This window comes from Panthera pardus, unplaced genomic scaffold (genome assembly GCF_024362965.1).
Source record: "Panthera pardus isolate Hobbes unplaced genomic scaffold, ASM2436296v1 HiC_scaffold_6, whole genome shotgun sequence".
Lineage (NCBI taxonomy): Eukaryota > Metazoa > Chordata > Mammalia > Carnivora > Felidae > Panthera > Panthera pardus.
The window spans coordinates 134,161,903-134,181,279 of NW_026526991.1; the positions used below are offsets into that span (position 1 = coordinate 134,161,903).

The 19,377-nt window shown below is 44.1% G+C and overlaps 1 protein-coding gene across 2 annotated transcripts in view; it reads left to right on the forward strand.

Annotated features, from left to right (window-relative positions):
• Nucleotides 1–19,377, forward strand: part of KIN (Kin17 DNA and RNA binding protein) — a 35,208-nt gene that overhangs the window by 6,744 nt on the left and 9,087 nt on the right. The window contains exons 3-9 of one of the 2 annotated variants that reach the window (XM_053894892.1): nucleotides 2,703–2,746; nucleotides 2,830–2,952; nucleotides 3,774–3,955; nucleotides 7,055–7,103; nucleotides 8,053–8,110; nucleotides 15,364–15,493; nucleotides 18,032–18,082. In XM_053894892.1, the coding sequence (XP_053750867.1) occupies nucleotides 2,703–2,746; nucleotides 2,830–2,952; nucleotides 3,774–3,955; nucleotides 7,055–7,103; nucleotides 8,053–8,110; nucleotides 15,364–15,493; nucleotides 18,032–18,082 (637 nt within the window). The remainder of the gene's footprint in view (nucleotides 1–2,702; nucleotides 2,747–2,829; nucleotides 2,953–3,773; nucleotides 3,956–7,054; nucleotides 7,104–8,052; nucleotides 8,111–15,363; nucleotides 15,494–18,031; nucleotides 18,083–19,377) is intronic. The other variant, XM_053894891.1, reaches the window with a different exon arrangement.

The following is a 19,377-nucleotide window of genomic DNA, read 5'->3' on the forward strand; positions in this document are numbered from 1 at the left end:
GGGGGAATACTTTAATAGCCTTTTTCGGATAATTTTGGATGCTCTTGGATGCGACATCAAAACACAACAACGTGGTAGTTTCTTCAAGATTAGCAGGAGTGTGGATTCTGGAACCGTGTCAGGGAACTTTTGTGCACTATTACATTATGATCCCTCGATCTTTCACTTTAGATGGAGCTTGCTTGTCCCCACGCATGGTTTTATGTCATCATGCACTGGTCATTTGGAAAATATTGGTTCACCGAGTGTTCCGAATGGTGACACGTTTTGTTACATAGTAGCGTAAAATCATACTTTTTAATGTTATCAGTGTCATCGGACAGGTCCTTTAGTACTGGGAGGGACGTCAGGCTCACGGTGGCCGATGCTACTTTACCAGATTCAATTTTTTGCTGGAAAGCTCACATTTTATCGCCAGCAACAAATGATAAACAAATGTCAGCCGTTTTCCTTGACGTGACAAGGCTCGCTTTGCTTATTTTTGACCAAATGTCTGCTAAATACCCGATTTTGAATAACCGTAGTTGATCGGTCCGTCATCCTTTCAAGTAGAGGTGGTGCGCGGTGACAGAGGTAGTTCTGTGCGTGGCTCAGACCATCGCACGAGTGCTGCGCTCAAGACAAGCCCCAGGCGGCGGTGGAAGTGCTACGTTCCCGAGCCCGTCCCAGCGCACAGGGTATGAGACGGAGCCCCGCAGGCTGAGATTTAGTACTGTCCCACCGCCCCGTCAAGGACGTTCTTGGCGAAACCAGCATTGATTCTCACCGCGAGCGCATGTCCGTGAAGAATCCTCTGGCTGCCTGTGCAGGCTGGCCTCGCCGCCCACTGCCCTGACTTGGCTGAGACGCCAGCAGGTGTCCCCTGTGTGGCTTTTGTGCCATCAAAGCAGGTAACACAGTGAAAAGGCCAAAATTGTTTATCTGTGAACCACACGAAACCACCTTGATTTCCACGGGGCTGCACGAGCCACATTTGGGGACATATCATCCTGGCAAGAGCCATCTACCCTGGGCTTTTCCTCTCTGCCCCCTTTTACTGCATCCACGTAGCTGCCCAGTTTCCATCTTGCTCTTTATCTTTCTTTGGTGGATAACGCTCTTAACTACCCACAAACATCTCTCTGTTTTCCATTCTTTCCTGGCTCTCCTCCTCCTCCTCCTCCTGCTGCCTGCTTGCTTCCTTAGCTCCTCTTTCTTTCCTCCCAGCTCCTCCAGTGCAGGAATGTTCCTCAGGGTGTCCGCTCGGCTTCCTTCAGTCCACATTACCCAGGCTCCAAGAGTTCTGTCATTCTTCCAGCTGTTCCCTTTGTGTTGGGTGACTCCTCAGTCTTACTGTTCATTCCTGATTATCTGTCCTAAGTTGTAGATTTTTTTTTTTTTTTCTGGGAAGTTGTAATCTATATTTCTGAAGGCTCTCCCAAAGCCAACATTTTAAAGCCACGCACGGTACTCTGTCCACACACCTATCGTGTGCTGGCTGACAATACCTACTCGGAATGCTAAGCTGGGACTTCCCTGTTGTTGATTCTCCTCTGCAGTGTCCTTTAAACTCACCTCCTCGCCATTCTCCCAGCCCTAGTCATCATTCTCATCATGTGTCACCTAAATTAATTCCGTGACTTCCTCACTGATCTCCCAGCCGCAGCTTCTGTCCCTCCTGTCCGTGTTTTATGCCCATGGTTCACAAACCACCACGTGCGTCAGAATCACCGTGAGGGCTTGTGACAACAGTGGCAGATTCTAATTCCATAGATCTGGGCTGGGGCTGGAGACGTGCTGTTTCTATCAAGTTCCCAGGTAATGTTGATGCTACTGTTGTAGGGACCACACTTTGAGAATTCTTGTTCTTTCTAGATCACAGATTTTCACAGACTAACTCCTAAGTAAATTATTTGGTGCTTTGCCACTGCCTGCATAAAACCCACCCTCTTGAGCATGACATTCGAGGTACTTCAAAGATCAGCCCCGCCATTATTTTCCAGCTCTGTCCTCCCCCCCCCCCGGCCCCCACCGTTCTTCTGTTATGTCCCACCATGTCCCTCCTTTCTGTCTACTCACAACATTAGCTCAGTGAGGTCATCATTTCCCAGACGTGATGCTTCCGTGTTTCTCTGCCAGCTGGGAGTGGCCTTCTCTTCCTCTCCACCTATAAGCTCTGATGTCTACTTCCCTGCCCTCGTTAAAGTTCGCCAGCGGGCATCCCTCAACTCCGTGACATTGTGCTACATCTCTTTTGCAGTTCGCCTCGTGTTATGATTGGTTCTGCTAGATTGGAACCTGGGTCAAGATTTAGGTTTTATTCACCTGTGTTTACCCAGCACGTAACACAGTGTATTCCGTGCAGAGGGACACATTGAGTACCAGTTTCACGTGGAATCAGGGAAGTTTTGTTATCGTCGGAAGAATGGTTTTATTATGCCACGCTCAGTCACGCTAAGAGACTTCACGGAGGAACCTTTCTAGACCCGTGGAGTCACTTGTGCTGTGGTTGCTCCGCCAAGCCTGGAAGCCTCAACTCCAAACTGACCTGTAACTGAAATCCTCGAAAGCTGTAAACTTTCGGGATTCCTTCCCTTTTCAGTTCTTGAGGGTTCCTAACAGGTAGTCACATAGATGTGTCATGTGTCATTTGGGCATTCACACTGTATGGTGGCTTTGTATTTGTAGAATTACCTTAATGCTTTCCTTCCTTTCCTTATTAGGGAATTCCGAAATGACTTTCTAGAACTTCTCAGGAGACGCTTTGGTAAGCATCTGGGTACTGTGCGCACAACAACTTCCTAATCCGTAAACCTGCTCCGGGTTGACGGTGTGCTGTTTTGTTCTCAGGCACTAAGAGAGTCCACAACAACATCGTGTACAATGAGTATATCAGCCACCGGGAGCACATCCACATGAATGCCACCCAGTGGGAGACTCTGACTGATTTTACCAAGTGGCTGGGCAGAGAAGGTGAGAAGAAGACAGGGTCTGAGCAGCTGTTGCGTGGCTCGGGGGCAGAGACACAATTGTCACGGTTTCTGTGTACGTTTACGGAAAAGAGGGCGAGCAGGGCAGTTAAAAACTGGCGGAGGGGAGCATAATCTTCCGGGACTCATTTTGTGTGTTCCACCCGAACGCGAGCATCTGGGACGGTTCTTTTGACAGGGCCCGGATTTATCGCCACCCGCATCCTCTCATTCGGGTTAAGGGTTATTACCAGTCCTCCCCCTCTTACGCCCCCGTACTCATTTTACTTTCTGAGGCTTTTATTACCCCCGCGCAAGGAGCTTTTTAAAACTTTGCTGCAGCTTTTTCCATTTCTAATCTTCATAGGATGAACTTGGAAGGAGAGGGCAAGGAGCCGTGACATGTATCACGTACTCAGTGTGTTACTTGATTCCATTTTACGGGGCAAATTTCTATTAAGTTAGTAGAATATCATGTACTCGTCGGATGTTAAATACTTAGACACAGTTAAATAATTACTAAGCAAGATGATACTTCTTTCCTGTATTTCCCTGGCGTACATAGTTGACTTAGCCCAGGTAGTTAAAAATCAGAATGATAATTTTTTCTGTTCAAGGAGATAAAGTATCCCACTTAAAATATCTAAATTTTATCAACTGTGAGTATGGAAAATCCATGGGCCGCATTAATTTGTGTATTTGAATGTGTTTGAATGAGCGTATTTGAATGAATAAGTACATGACGCAGAGATGGAACGCATTTATATTTCCCTTTAGTTTTGGTTGTGTACGAGTTTACTTGTTATTTTTTTTTTTCTTTTTAAGGCTTGTGCAAGGTGGATGAGACGCCGAAGGGCTGGTATATTCAGTATATCGACAGGGACCCAGAAACTATCCGCCGGCAACTGGAACTGGAGAAGAAGAAGAAGCAGGACCTTGATGATGAAGAGAAGACAGCCAAGTTTATTGAAGAACAAGTGAGAAGAGGTCTGGAAGGGAAAGAACAGGTGGGCAGCAGTGTCATTCAGGGAGGCAATGGGAAAAGGTCTCAAGAAGCAAAATTTTTAAGCATCGAGTTGAGTTTGGCAGATGCTGTTCCTTACCGAAGAGGAGAATGAGCATGGCGGAGTCTAAAAGGCCAGCTTCTGGAGTCGAGGCCAGCCTGGGTCCCATCTCTGACTTACTGACTCTCGATCTTATAGAATTCTATAGCTCTAAACCTCAGCTTCCTTATGGTTAAGGTGCAGGTGATAACTAATGGGGGAGACACAGCAGATGACATCACCCGGCCGTAATTAGCGCGATGCCGGAGTGAAACACAGTGTGGGAACCTAGGTGCCAGCGCCTGCCCCAGCCTGGACGGGATGTAGACTGTTTGAATCAGGCACATACAACCTGTGGGCCTGAAGAATCAACAGGCCGAACCCAGGTAAACGGGGAGACAGGGCATGGGGAAGGTGGTTCGGGTGTTAGAATAACTAGAGGAGGGCATTTACTTTAACAGATATTTATTGGGTACCCTCTGTGTGCCAAGCCTTCTTCTAGGCACTGGGGAGAGAGCAGTGAACAAAAGATAAAAACTCCCTGCCTCATGGTGCTTCATACCAACAGTTGTGTGTGTGTAGGAAAGCATAGCCTGTACATAGGTGGCGCTCCTAGCCATTTAGTATTTTAAAAACTTTATTGTGTGGGGCGCCTGGGTGGCTCAGTCAGTTGAGCGTCCGACTTCGGCTCAGGTCATGATCTCGCGGTCTGTGGGTTTGAGCCCCGCGTCGGGCTCTGTGCCGGAGCCTGCTTCGGATTCTGCGTCTCCCCCTCTCTCTCTGCCCCTCCCCTGCTCATGCTCTGTCTCTCTCTCTCTGTCAAAAATAAACATTAAAAAAAGAAAAAACTTTATTGTGGTATAAGATACATGTGCTAAAGTGTATGATGTGCGTTAATCTTAAGGTTACAGCTTAGTGAAATTTTACATATGGATGGATGGATGGATAGTAGATGGATGGATAGCTGATGAAATGACCACCCAGATCAAGATACAGAACATTTTCAGTGTCATACTCATTCCCAGTTAATATTCCCTGTTCCCCAGGAAGGAACTGGTGTTCTGATGTGCCACCCTTAATTACTTGCCGGTTGGTTCATGAACTTCGTCAAAGTTTGTATGAACTTCGCCATACGGTACACTCTCTCTGTGTCTGGCTTCTTTAACTCAGACAGAATGTTCTTTATGTTTACTGCACCTGTGTCCTTTCCTACCAGTGTTTCACCCTTTTTAAAATTGATGTCTATTCCATTTTATGAATATCACACAACTGATCCATTGTCCTGCTGAGAAACATGTAGCTTGTTTTCAGGATTTGGCTATTATGAATACAGCTGCTCCGATCATTAATGTGCGTGTCTTATAGAAGCTGTTTATTACAGAGTGACGCAGGAAGGAAAAGGCAATAAGAAAGTAAAGATCCATTTATGAGTCAACTTTTATACCGTGTTAATTGACCTTGATAAGTGGGTGGCTGTGCGTGTGTAATATGGTGCTGCTTTCATAAGCATGTATTTATGCCATCTTTTAGGAGGTTTCTATATTAAAATAGAAACAATGTTTAAAGCACTGTAGTTGTAAAATTTAACCCCTGCCTAAGATTGAAAAAAGATTTTTATTCTTGAAATTCTTTTACCTTTTTAAAATTTAGACCTCTGAGGGCACCTGGGAGGCTCAGTCGGTTAAGCATCTGACTTGGGCCCAGATCATGATCCTGCGGTCCGTGAGCTTGAGCCCCCTGTCGGGCTCTGTGCCGACAGCTCAGAGCCTGCTTCAGATTCTATGCCTCCCTCTCTCTCCATCCCCCACTCATGCTCTGTCTCTCTCTGTCTCTGAAAAATGAATAAACATTAAAAAAATTAAAAAAAAAAAACCTTTAAACCTCTGGGGGCATCTGGGTGGCTTAGTCAGTTAAGCACGCGACTCTTCGTTTCGGCTCAGGGCACGATCTCATGGTTTGCGAGTTTGAGCCTCACATTGGGCTCCGCGCTGACAGTGTGGAGTCTCCTTGGGATTCTCTCTCTCTGCTCCTTCCCTGCACTCTCTTTCTCTAAAAAACAAATAAACTTTAAAATAAAATGAAAATAAAATTTAAAGTTCTGTTTTCAGTGGAGGGAAAATTATAATTTCCTATTGTGGAAATTAAGAAGGATCACATCTTGTACAGAGGAACATGGTTTACCTTTTGGAATAGCGTTGTTCTGTAACATTTTTGCTTAATTCCATTAAGACCTTCAAGTTAATTCATACTTTCCAGGTATAAATAGCATCTTCCAGTAAAAGAAGTCCTACTGATCAGTGCTTCCTCATTCCACACTTAAACATGTCAGTTTTTTTAAAAGTAACATTGTGTCTTTTGTAAGATGTTAATGGACATTGCCTAAGGAAAGACTATCTCAGTTAGATCTCAAGAACATTTTTTTTTAACGTTTTATTTATAAGAACATCTTTTCTGTTAGTAGAAACCACAGTTAACATTTATCAAACACTCTTGCAGGCGTGATGCTAAGTGTTTCCTTTATATCGTATTTAACCCTTATGATACCTCTGAATATGCACGTTATCCCTGTTTTAAAGACAGAATAGTTGAGGCATAAGGGAGATTGTGAGATTGGCAGGCGACAGAGCCAATACCGTGCAGAGGTGGGTTTTACCTGCACTTCTTCCTGAGTTCGTCTTAGACTCTCGATCTTAACAGTAAACCATCCCACAATATAGAAAGGTTTTGTTTTTTTAAGGTAATCCTCTAGCTAAAACTTTTAAAGTTTATTGTTTTATGTTGTTTCCATTTTAAATTGTAGCAGGAAGACAGATGTAGGTAAACTTCTGCAGTTTGGTCCAGAGAAGTCACTTTCTCCCCGCTTTGGAATAGTGCTCAGTGGAAGGATGTTTGCGGTACGTGTCATTTCTTGGCTAGGATCTTAATCACTTTGCACTTGTATTTGGAGCTGCCTTGCAACAATGGGTAGGAAGTCAGCACCTGGGCCTACTGAGTACTGATGGCAAATACACTATAAACCAAAGCTTCACACTCTTTTTTTTTTTTTTTTTTTTTTCCTTTTAGGAGGCTCCTGTTTTTACGGAATTAAGCAGAGAAAATGATGAAGAAAAAGGTAGTTTTACTTTTTTTTTTCTTCTTCTAATATGGATGCTTTCCTATCGGCCCTGCCAAAAACTAGCAACAGGTTTGGGAGCAAGACCTGTACTATGTCTGGATCGCACTGTTCTCGCCCATATGTGAAAAAGTTGTAACGATGAACCGGGTAGGATGCCTTCAGCTACAAGTAAGAAAACTGACCAAAGGGAGCCTCAGTAGTAAGGAAATGGCTTGCTCTAACAAGAGTCCCAGGGGCAGGCCATCGGTCAGCAGCGGGACACGAGGTAGCTGTGGGCACTTTCGGCCACTGTATGTAGACCCAGCATTGTCCAGAGGATGACAGAGGGCATCTCTTCTAGAGTCCCCTGTGAGCCAGGAAACTTTACCTAGAAGACACTCCTCCGGCCAGCAGACTTCCTTCTGAATGTCACTGGCCAGACCCTATCAGCCTCCACCTCAAAGGCAGTCGCTGGGAAAGGAAGCGGGATTATTTTGATTGCTTTAGAGCAAAAGAACCTTACAAAGCCTCCCCCCCCCACCCCTGCCCCCACCTCCTAATCCCATCACTTTGAGCATTAGGTTTTCAACATGCAAATTTACAGAGGATACAGACACAGTGTGAGAAGTGTGAACACCTAAACAAAATTGGAGTTCTGTCCCCTTAGCAAGGGCAGAAGGGGACAGTGGAGGTGGAGAACAGCCAAGGCAGCCTTTCCCAGCTCCGAGCATCTGCACAGTGCGCTTCTCTGCAGGAGTGTATCATCTCTGGATAGGAGCATTCCAGCTCTCGTTCATGCCGACCGTCCGGGAACTTCTGTGTGGATGTGGTGTGGTATCTTATCTGAGAAGTGTTATAATTTCCCTGAAATATATACGTATATATGTATAAATGAAGTGTGTGTGCATGGGTAGGAAATGAAACGTGTAAAATGCGTAACAAACTATAGCACTGTTTTTTCTTCCAGTTACATTCAATTTGAATAAAGGAGCATGTAGTTCAGCAGCAACATCATCCAAATCAAGGTGAGCTACGTGAATAGGTATCTTAGAACTCGAGGATTTCTGTGAAATGTTGATGACTACATTTTAAAAGCTGCAGTATTGTGGGTGTTTTTTTTTTTTTCTGGTTGTAATTTTCTTCTTCGTTTTGTTTTTGTTTGGTGGTGGTTGTGTTTTTCAGCAACTGTTTTTTTCCCTGATTTGCCTATGATGATATGATTCCCCCTTTTGAGGAAAGGCCTACTCTGATCACGTGCTTCCCATGACACATCTTTGTCTCTCTGGGAGTCCTTCTCCACTTAATAATTCCTTCTGTGCTACTGCGGTGCTATTTGGTTTTCTTTTTCCTTTTTTTCTTTTGTTTTGCTATTTGTTTTTCTATCAGAGCCCACGTCTCAAGTTTAAATATTAGCTGGAGTGTACAGTTTTTGTTCTGTCTACCGTATTAAGATCTTGTGAGAATAGAGACAAAGTCATTCGCCTAACTTCTCAGCACCTAGTACAGTGTAAATGCCCTGGTCAGCACTCAGTGACGACTGCCTTCCGGGCTACGCGATGTAGTAACAGAATGGGGCTTGCCAGCTTTTTCTGGGAAAGGCCCTACAGTAAATAGTTTAGACATCATTGGCCATATGTCTTTGTCACAACCACTTAGCTGCTATCGGAGCGAGAAAGCAGCCAGAGACAATATGTAAACAAGCGATCGTGGCTGTATTCCAGTAAAATCTTATTTATAAACACAGGCAGCAGGCTGCATCTGCCCCTTAGGTTGTAGTTTGCCAAGTCCTGGAACAGCATGTAGTCAGGTACTTCTCACTTTTCACATTCTCTTCTCTTGCAGTTCTTAGACATTCTTTCACCACATCTCTGCTCACTATCTGTGATGCGCAGTGTGTCCAGTTGTTTATGAAGATAAAAAAAAAAAAAAAAGACAAGATATTCAGGAAGGCACCTCCTCCTGACACCTTCCCATTATCTACCAGAAATTAGTTTTGAGTTGGCCAATCTTTGTTATTTTACTTAGTATTTTACATATTGTTTATTGAAGACCTAACTCAGGTTTTCTGGTTAATTTATTAGGCGAGTATTTATTTACACGACGAAGTAAGTGGCGAGGAGAGTTGAAGGAACTAGACAGACTGAGGGAGCACGTAATACTGCTTCAGAGTGGCTGGCCGGAGGTCTTCACTTTGGTCGAAATATTTCAGAATTGACACCTACATTAGAGATCGTGAAGGAAGCGGTCAGCTGGGTTCTACACGTGGTACCCTTGAAAATTCTTTTTCAAAGTAGTGGTCTGATAGGACCCGGAAGACAGATTTAAATATGTCAGATCACACGTTGCCTTATGGTTTTAGACCTGTACGTGTTTCCCTCCAGTCTCCCTTATTATTTGTTATTCCCAAGTGTAGATAAATGTTAAACTTGGTCCCAGCGGCCCCCAAACTGGTCTCTCTCGTATTAGTTTTCTGTGGCTGCTGTAAATGACCAGAAACCAAGTGTCCTGAAAAAACAGGAATTTATTCTGTTTCCGGAAGCCAGAAGCGTGAAGTCAGAATCGCCGGCCGAGATCAGGCCACGTGCCAGGCGGTGCTTCCTCCGCGGGCCCCGGCGGGAATCCATCCTTTGCCTCTTCCGGCTTCCGCTGGCTGCTGCCATCCCTCGGCTTGTGGCTGCACCCTTCAGTTTTCAAGAGCAGTGTCTTCACATCTCTCTTTGCCCCACCTTCTCTGTGCGTCAAGTCTGCCTGTTTCCCTCTTGAAAGGATGCATGTGTATAGAACCCATTCGGGCACCCCGGGATAGTCTCACCTCAGAATCTATAACCTAATCTCGTTCGCAAAGACCCTTTTCCCAGTAAGGTCGCATGTATCAACTCCAGGGATGAGGACCGGTTATCTTTGGGGTCTGCTGTTTAGCCTCCTGCACCCCGACGCCAGGCTTTGATGTCATTATAAAAGTAGTTTTATTTGACCAAGTTCCGTGTGTTCAGTCTCAAGTGTGTATACGGACGCGTAAATGGCGTCACAGATAATACAATGTTAAGACTCATCTAAATTTCCTTTTTCTGACATTATGGCCCATTTTTATAGAGGTTGGGATTTATTTTCCTATCGATTTATGTCTCTTGTATAGCTAAAGCTCAGAATGAATGAAGTGATCTAGATAGCAAAAATGGGTGTCTTAGGCTATACTGAGGCACGGAGGTGAGCCCTGCTCCTCCCGGCTTTGAACACAGGTTACTCGGTTCCCATTTCTGTTTTGGGGCTCCTCTTCTTTAACTGTGTTAGTTATTACTAACTGATGGCAGAATTCTAGGGCCCTTCTAGGAGCGAACATTCCATCCGCAATCTGTTACTGTTCATTTCTTGCCTTGATTTTAGCCCCATCTTCACTGTCTCGGTTTGTCACCTTCTACTAGAACCTTTTTGGGGGAGGAGGGCTGTTATGGTGAGAGCAGCTAGTGGGAAGATTGAATGTAGTCCACAGCTGAAAAAAAATGGACTCTTGCCTTTTACTTCACCGTCATTGAGAGTGATATTTAATTTCCTATGCTTCTGGCGATGTTAAGTTCTTAAAATGATTTGTATAGGTTTTCTCTCTTGATTCTAAGCAGTATTTTCAGGATAGGGATTATCACTTTCTTGAAAGCTTGGTAAAATACTGTGTTAGTGTCAGCTGGCAAGGGAATACCTTTTACTATTAACTATTTATGTACTATTAACTATTTATGTACTATTTAGTTATTACTGTTAATAAGAGTATTACTGTTTAGTTATTACTATTACTATTAGTATAACTAATTACTATTAGTTATAGTAATACTATTACTGTTAGTATAACTATTAGTTATTACTATTTAGTTATTACTATTAACTATTTATGTACTATTTAACACTTTTGTGACAGTCATTAGTTTATTCAACTTTGCAATATAATCTTGATCATATGAATTTCAATAATTTGCATCATTTTTATTTTTCTAGACTCTCCTTTTTATCTAGCCTCTCAAATTTAGTATCTGTTTTATTACTCTTTCAAAATACCAACTTTTTGGGGTGCCTGAGTGGCTCAGTCGGTTAAGTGTCCAACTCCTGATTTCTGCTCAGGTCATGATCTCAGCTCGTGAGATCAATCCCCTGTGCGTTGGCTTGGGCTTGGGATTCTCTGTGTCCCTCTCTTTCTGACCTTCCCCTGCTCGGACGTGCCCTCTCTCGCTCTCTCTCTTTCAAAATAAATAAACATAAAAAAGCCCAACTTTTTAATTTCTTGATAATATAATTTCTCTGGTTTCTGTGTTAGTGATTTCTGTCCTTCATAATGTCTTCTGTCAGCATTTCTTAAATTCTTCATCATTCATTTTAGCTCTAACGGAATCTTGATATTGCAAGCAGAAGGGTCTAGATGTCAAGCCCTACCATGTCTTTCTCTCTCTTTTTTTTTTAATAAGCAATTAAAATTTTATTTTATTTATTTATTTATTTTTAAGAAAGAGAAAACATGAACGGAAGAGAAGGGGAGAGGGAGAGAGAGAAACTTTTTTTTCTTTTAAGTTTATTTATTTTGAGAGAGAGTGGGCAGGGGAGGGGCAGTGAGAGAGGGAGAGAGAGAATTCTGTGTCACTGTCAGCGCAGAGCCCAACGTGGGGCTTGAACCCACAAACAGAGAGATCATGACCTGAGCCAAAATCAAGAGTCAGATGCTTAACCCACTAGGCCACCCCGATGCCCCAGAGAATCTTCAACAGGCTCCGTGCCCAGTGCAGAGCCCAACATGGGGCTCGATCCCATGACCCTGGGATCATAACCTGAGCCAAAATCAAGAGTTGGATGGTCGGGGCGCGCCTGGGTGGCTCGGTCGGTTGAGCGTCCGACTTTGGCTCAGGTCATGAGCTTGCAGGTCGTGAATTCGAGCCCCGTGTCGGGCTTTGTGCTGACAGCTCAGAGCCTGGAGCCTGTTTCGGATTCTGTGTCTCTCTCTGTCTCTGCCCCTTCCTCGCTCGCTCTCTCTCTCAAAAATAAAGATTTTTTTTAAAAATTAAAAAAAAAGTTGGACACTCAACCGACGGAGCCGCCCAGGTGCCCCTCTTTCTCTTGTTAAAGACTCAGTATCTTTGGTCATCACCTGTGAGATAAATTGTCATTTTTTTCCATGCTCTTATGTGACCATTGTGATCCGGTGCATCCCCCACCACTTGTACTCCAGCTCTGCTAAATTATTTGTGCCGTCCTAGACGAGCCGTGCTGGCTCACCCTGACTTTTCTCGGTGTCTGCCGTTCCCCCTTCCCGGGACACCCTTCCATGTCTGTTCTCCCACCTGTGGTGAGATCCTGATGGGCTATTCTGTTCATCTTTTTATCCCCGCTGCTTGTCACCTTGTAGACATCTAACAATGCCAAATAAATTGTCTTGACAGAAGACTCTTTTTTCTATTCAGTTTAGGTGTTTTTGTGCGGCGAAATATATATAACACGACGTTTACCATTTTGACCGTTTTTAAGTGCACGGGTCAGTGGCAGCAAATAGATTCACATTGTGTCTGTGACCAGCATCCATCTGCCAGACTTTCTCGTCACCCCGAACTGAAACTGTACTCGTTAAACCCTAACTCCCCGTTTCCCTCTACCCCACCAGACCCCAGTGACCTCTGTCCTGCTTTCTGTCTCTGTGAACGTGACTGTTCTAATCTCCTCCTACGAGTGGAATCATACAGAGGTTGCCCTTCCGTGACTGGCTTCTTTCACTCACTCTAATGTCCTCAAGGTACATCCACCTTGTGGTCATGTGTCAGAATTTCCTTCCCTTTTAAGGCTGAATACTCTCCTGTTGTCGTGTAGACCACATTTTGTTCGTCTCTTCATCGGCCATTGGACATTTGGAGTCATTGCCACCTTTTGGTGATCACAGATAATGCTGTTCTGAACACTGGTGCACAGATACGTGTTCGAGTCCCTTCTTTCAGTCCTTTGGGTATACACCCAGGAGTGGAGTCGCCGGACTGGAGGATGGCCCTGCGCTTCCTTTGTTTAAGAACTGCCTGGCTGCTTCCCATAGCACTTGCTCCAGTCGTGCATTTGCACCAACAGTGCACAAGGTTCCAGGGCGCCCCGTCCTCACCAACGCTTCTCTTTTCTGTATTTTTCTTACACAAGCCATCCTAAGAGACGGGAAGTGTTGTCTCACGTGCTCTGGAGTTACGTTTCCCTGATGGTTAGTGTTGTGAAGCATCTTTTCATGGACTTTTTGACCATTTATGTGTCTTCTTTGGAGAAATGCCTTTTGCTCACTTATTAATGGGGTTGTTTGTTTTTTATGCCGCTTAGTTTCAAGAAGAATGTCTCAAGATTCCAGGTTGAGATGAATACCGAAATACCGAAATAATTTATCAATGTATCCGAGGACTCAGTATTGATCAAATTTGGGGAATTATGGAGAATGTGAAAAGGGTCAGAAAGCAGAAACATAAGCACTGACTATAGGAGGAAATAGGTGGTTTGTAAACGTAATCACTAGACCCCCCCAATTACCCACTTAAACCTCATTCCCCTTTTGCTAGGGTTATTAGCGCCTCTTACGTGGACACAGTGTGGTTGATTGTGATCTGGAATTAGTGCTAAGTTTCGTGGATTTCTAGCTAAAGGTACTTTTAAATCTCAAGAAACTTTTTTGCTTCATTTTTAAAATATTCACTTTGAGAGAGAGCAAGCGCACGAGCAGGGGAGGGGCAGAGAGAGGGACGCTGTCAGTGCAGAGCCTGACACGGGGCTCGAGCTCACAAACCGTGGGATCATGACCTGAGCCGAAATCAAGAGTCAGACGCTTAACCGACTGAGCCACCCAGGTGCCCCTAAAGAACCTTTCTTTAAGCAGCAAGTTGAAGCGTTTATCTTTATACGGGCTTAATCTGTTCAGAACCAAATGTATGTTATGTACAATTGTCACAAACCTGGGAAATGTGTCCACTGACAGAATGAGAACTTAGAAATATATTCAGAGGATTGACTTATGGGACAAAACCCAGCAAGTGACATTTCGAAAGGATAAATTGAAAACCTTCCAGTTAGGTAAAGAGAGAACATGAACTTCCACGAAGACCGAGTCAGGGGGTCCTGAACTGCAGAAGAGAAGTAGGGATCATAGTTGACTCCAAGCTGAACAGGACTCGTTAGAGTGACCTGGCTGCCAGTAAGTCCAGTGCTGTCTTTAAATGCCTTAAAAAAAAGTCCAAAGAATAATTCAAGGTTGTTTTTCTGTTAATCACACTTTTCTCTTGGTTATCCCCATAGGGGCTTCATGCACATATTTTCGTCTATTCGTCGTTTGCAGATATGACAAACTAAATGATTAGACTGACAAGATTCAGTTAGCAAATATTAACTGAGCATGTGTTTTATGTGAGTCACTAGACGGTTACTGCTCCTTTACAACAAAAAATAAGTAAATACAAACATACACACCTGATTACATGTACAAATCATATATGCAAATGATTACAATGCAAAGTGGAGTGTGATACACGCCACAGAGACAGCAAGATCCAAGACGCCTCGTGAAGAAAGGATCTTAACAGAATTGGGACAAATGGAGATAAATGGAGAGATTGTTCTACGTATGAAAGAGGCACGTGTAAATCTGCAAAGGCATGAAACACGGCGTGGCTCAATCAATAATGAGTTGTTCAGAATGGCCAGTGTATATAATAAGTTAGAGATAGCATTCTTGGGCCAGTGGGGACAATTTTATATTGCGGTGCAAATTTTAGAATTTACACCGTCAATTCTAGGCAGGCGGGAGCAATCAAAAATTAAGTGACCTGTTGAGATTTTTGCCTTCAGAAAATAGAATTGGCAGTAATATGCGAGACTTCTTTACACGCATCTTACTTAGTCCTTGCAGTGAGCTATGAGTCGGGTCCCATTTTTATCCTGATTTGTAGATGAGGAACTCAGGTGTAGAAAGGTTAATCGCTCAGTCAGAAGCAGAAGTCTCCTTAAACCCTGGGGTGCCCAACCCCAAAGCCACGCTGCCACCACTCGGCCGTGCTGATCACCGTTGGCGCCAAGAGAAGGGATGAGGGGGAGGAGGGCGCTACGGCGGGACAGGTCGCGTGTTCTCGCGCTCACAGTCCTGTAAGGCATAGAGACAGGTCCTTTATTGTTTCGACTGACCCGTTGTAAATGAATCGTGTAACAAATCTTTCCTGTGTTGTTCTTCTGCACGTTGGAAAGCCTTCTGTGCATAGTGTCTGTTAACAGGTATGGCTCTTCTTTTCGCCAGCTCCTTGGGACCGAGCGCGTTGAAGACAGTCGGGAATGCGGCATCAGTTAAGCGAAAAGAATCTTCCCAGAGCACAGCTCGATCAAAAGAAAAGAAAAAAAAGAAATCCGCGCTCGATGAAATCATGGAGGTATAGTTTACCAGCCGCGTGTCGACTTTTCAGCTGTTAGAGGAATGACGTAGTTCAAACTGAGGAAGGTTAGGTAGTTTTGCCAGTTCTTAGATTACTGAAAGTCAAAAGCTGTGTAGACACTGGGCTAGGGGAGGGGTGTAGATCAGATGGAACTAAAGGAGTTGGAAGCCCCCCATCAAAGTTTAGTTTCTCGCTTCAAGTGCTGCCTTCAGAACTCTCCGTGTGCTCACGGTCAGTGGAATTCAGGCAGAAGGGCTGCGGCGGGGTCGAGAGCAGGAAGGAGCAGCTCTGTTTACCTTCCGTGGCTCAGTGAGACTGGCGTCCTCCACGGATTCCCGCCCACCACCCTGCGCTCTCCTGTCGCCTCTGACTTCCATTTGCCACCCCCCGGCCAGCAAGAGAAAGCCACGACGTACTTTTTATTTGACTGAACCTGATGCCAGGCCTATGTGATGAATCACTGGAAACCTGTGATTTGGGATCCGGGGCCAGACTTTGGCCCTAAATCTACCTGCAGCTCTAGAGCAGTGCTGCAGGAGGTTGTTAATATATTCCCTTTTTTTTCCTTTAATTTTTTAAATTATTTATTTTTTTTTTTATTTTATTTATTTTTCTTAATATTTGAGAGAAAGAGAGAGACAGAGCACAAGCAGGGGAGGGGTAGAGAGAGAGGGAGACACAGAACCCGAAGCAGGCTCCAGGCTCCGAGCTGTCGGCACAGAGCCCGACGTAGGGCTCGAACTCTCGAACCACGAGATCCTGACCGAGCCGAAGTCGGACGCTTAACCGACTGAGCCACCCCAGTGCCCCAATATATTCCTACATCTTCCTCGCTCCCTCTCCACACATAGCCTTACCTGATCAATCAATTTGTGAACCAAATAGAAAAGGAGAAGGACAGGTGAAGAGAAAGAATAAATGGATATAAGAAGCTAACTTTTTTTTTTTTCTGTATTATCATTTCCTCTAGTCTCCCCAAACCCTCCTCTTTAGTTGTGAAGGGTTGAGAGGGAGCTATTTGGTCTTGCCCGTTACTGGGCGCTCCTACACTGCAGGCCAGTCTAAAAAGTTGAGATACGGTCACTCCGCCACTGAGCAAATACTGAGTTGTGTTATGTGCTGGGCATTGTGCAAGGTCCTGTGTCTATATAGTAGGGAGCAAAATACAGTCCTTGTATGTCATGCTAGTAAGAGGGACGTCCCACGAACAAGTGAACCAGTGAGTGAGTTATGACAAAATGTTAAGTGCTAAGGAGGTCAGAGGGCGGGCCGTGGGGGAGAGCTTGGGAAAAGGTGCTACGGCAGGGAAGATCTCAACCTCAAAGCATATGAAGGAAAGATCCACGTGGCTGGAGCGTGATGAGTACAAGAGTGGTAGCATTTGAGGTTCGAGAGAGGAGGGGGAGTGACCTCTTAGATGTCTTAATAGGCCATGGCAGAGTTTCTGAATCTAATTCAAAGTCAAATGGAAAGCTACATCTACCCGCTTGGTGAGACATGCTAAATTTAGAATGCTCTTTGTTCATATTGGAAAATTGGAGAAATTAAAATGAGACTTATTACCAACCAAAGAATTGCAGTGTTCTGGCCCCTCGAAAGTTGGTACTTAGGGTTCACTTAAGACAGCTGAGGAAGAAGGAGGCATGATACAGCCCCACAGCGACCAGACGGCACTCTTCTTTTGGACGCCCTTTTGCTTATGTCTCTCCAGGTTATATTTTTCTTCCCCTATATTCACAGGATTTATTGTCCTTATCAGACAGAGAAGCCCCTTTTTGCCATCAGAGTGTAGATAGAACTAACCATGCTGTGCAAAACTGGTATTAAGTGTGTATTAAGGTGCTTGTTTTAATGTTTCTTTATTTTGAGAGACAGCAGGAGCAGGGGAGGGGCAGAGAGAGAGGAGAGAGAGAATCCCAAGCAGGCTCTGCCCTGTCAGCACAGAGCCGGACACAGGGCTCGATTCCATGAACCATGAGATCAGGACCTGAACTGAAGTCATGGGTCGGACGCTTAATCCACTGAGCCACCCAGGCACCCCGTGTTATGTTTTTACCACAAAAACATTGCTTGTTTTCCAGCTCATGACAGTCACGTGGGGGGAAAAAGGGAGGGGGCAGTATAGCGCTGGCAGATGGCCTTGAAGTGTTGACCAAGTAGAGGCCGCTGGTATTTGTTTTCTTGGTCAGTTGACTTGCTTTATCACATGTTGTTATCAAATCAAGTTCGTTTGTTTTTTCTAAACATTTTATTTTTAAGTAATCTCTGCACCCAACATGGGGCTTGAACCCATAACTACAAGATCAAGAGTAGCCCGCTTCGCAGACTAAACCTGCCAGGTGTCCCCCAAGTGTTTTTTTGAAATCAAAAATTAATTGCAAAAAAAGTTTATTTGTATTTGTCAGAGCTTGTAAGTTACACGGAGCTCCTTTCAGGCATATGTTTTATGGTGTTCTTTTGTTAAATAGAATGGTATTTGAAATAAATTAAGGATTTTAATGAGAGAATTCTGTGAATGTCTTATGTGTTCTACAGATCGAGGAGGAAAGGAAAAGAAGTACCCGAACAGACTATTGGCTACAGCCTGTACGTATTCAGCTGGAGTTCTCAAGTTCTAAACGCTTTTTAAAAAGAGCGAATGATTCAAAGAGCATTTGGTATAAATGACTTAAGTTTCTCAAACATACTTAAATCCTATGGATAGACCTTCCTGCCTTTTCTTTTCATCCGATCTTAAATTATCAGTTACACCTGTACTAGAGAGTAACTTCCTGTTTATAGGCTGGTGAGACTCCTTGAGTTTAATGCCAGATTTGTTTGTGGACATCTTGAATTGAAGCCTGGAATCGTTTCCAGTGTTTGCTAGAAGACAAGGGTCGTGTTTTCAGAAATGGGGCTGAAATGTAGAATTGTGAAAGCAGAAGTATTTGTTTTCAGTTTGCAGCTTATTGAACTTAGATTATCCCTTTAGGTACTTTGTTGAACAAAGGTGGTTTTAATTTTACAAACTCAAGTAGAGCTTTGTGTTTTATTGTGTATTTATTGTTCTATTGTTTTAAGATAATAATTTTGAAATATTTAAATAATTGCCAGAAATTATTATAGTTTGCTGATGCTCTGTTTTGAGCTTAGATGTGAAATTTTCGGAAGACGTTCAGGGTGCCTTCATTATTCTTTGAGAAGCTGGTTTGATCAGTGACAGGAGTCTGAAAGGTAGTGAGAGTGTGTCATTTAGATAATTTTGATTAGAAACATAAGGTTAATAATAACCTTGATAGTCAGGAAGTCGTGAGCTCTCATTCAGGTCTTCGTGGTCCTTCTCCCTCTAGCTTGAAAACTCAGATCAGTGATTTCATGTCTTAGTCTGTGGTCTTCTACCTGGGAGGCATTTCCACCCGGTGACCACAGGAAGCATCGTGCAGTAATTCAGCTAACATGGAAATACTTACTGTGTTACATAGTGAATGAATCCTTTGTATGAATCACTTCAACTAATTCTTATATGAGCCCTGTAAGGTAGTTATTGTTATGATTCCCATTTTACAGGTGAGAAAACTGAGGCAGAAAGCATTTGGGGGATTTCCCCAGGGTCGCAGAATAAGCACTTAGCCAGCTCTCTCTGGCAGTCTCATTCGGCAGGCTGTGCTCTGAGCGAGTGAACGTGCTGCTTCCTGTGATGTCTCAGGCGCCCGGACTCCCCGGCTGTAGCACGGGTCGGTCACGATTAGTAAGGGATGGGCCGAAGGGAAGTTTTGTGTGTTTTCTCCATCACAGTAGCTAGCATTTGAATATTAATAGTTTGATTACTGTTTATGAAAATGTAATCAAGAATTTAGTCGAGAGGCGCCTGGGTGGCTCGGTTGGCTAAGCCTCCCGCTCTT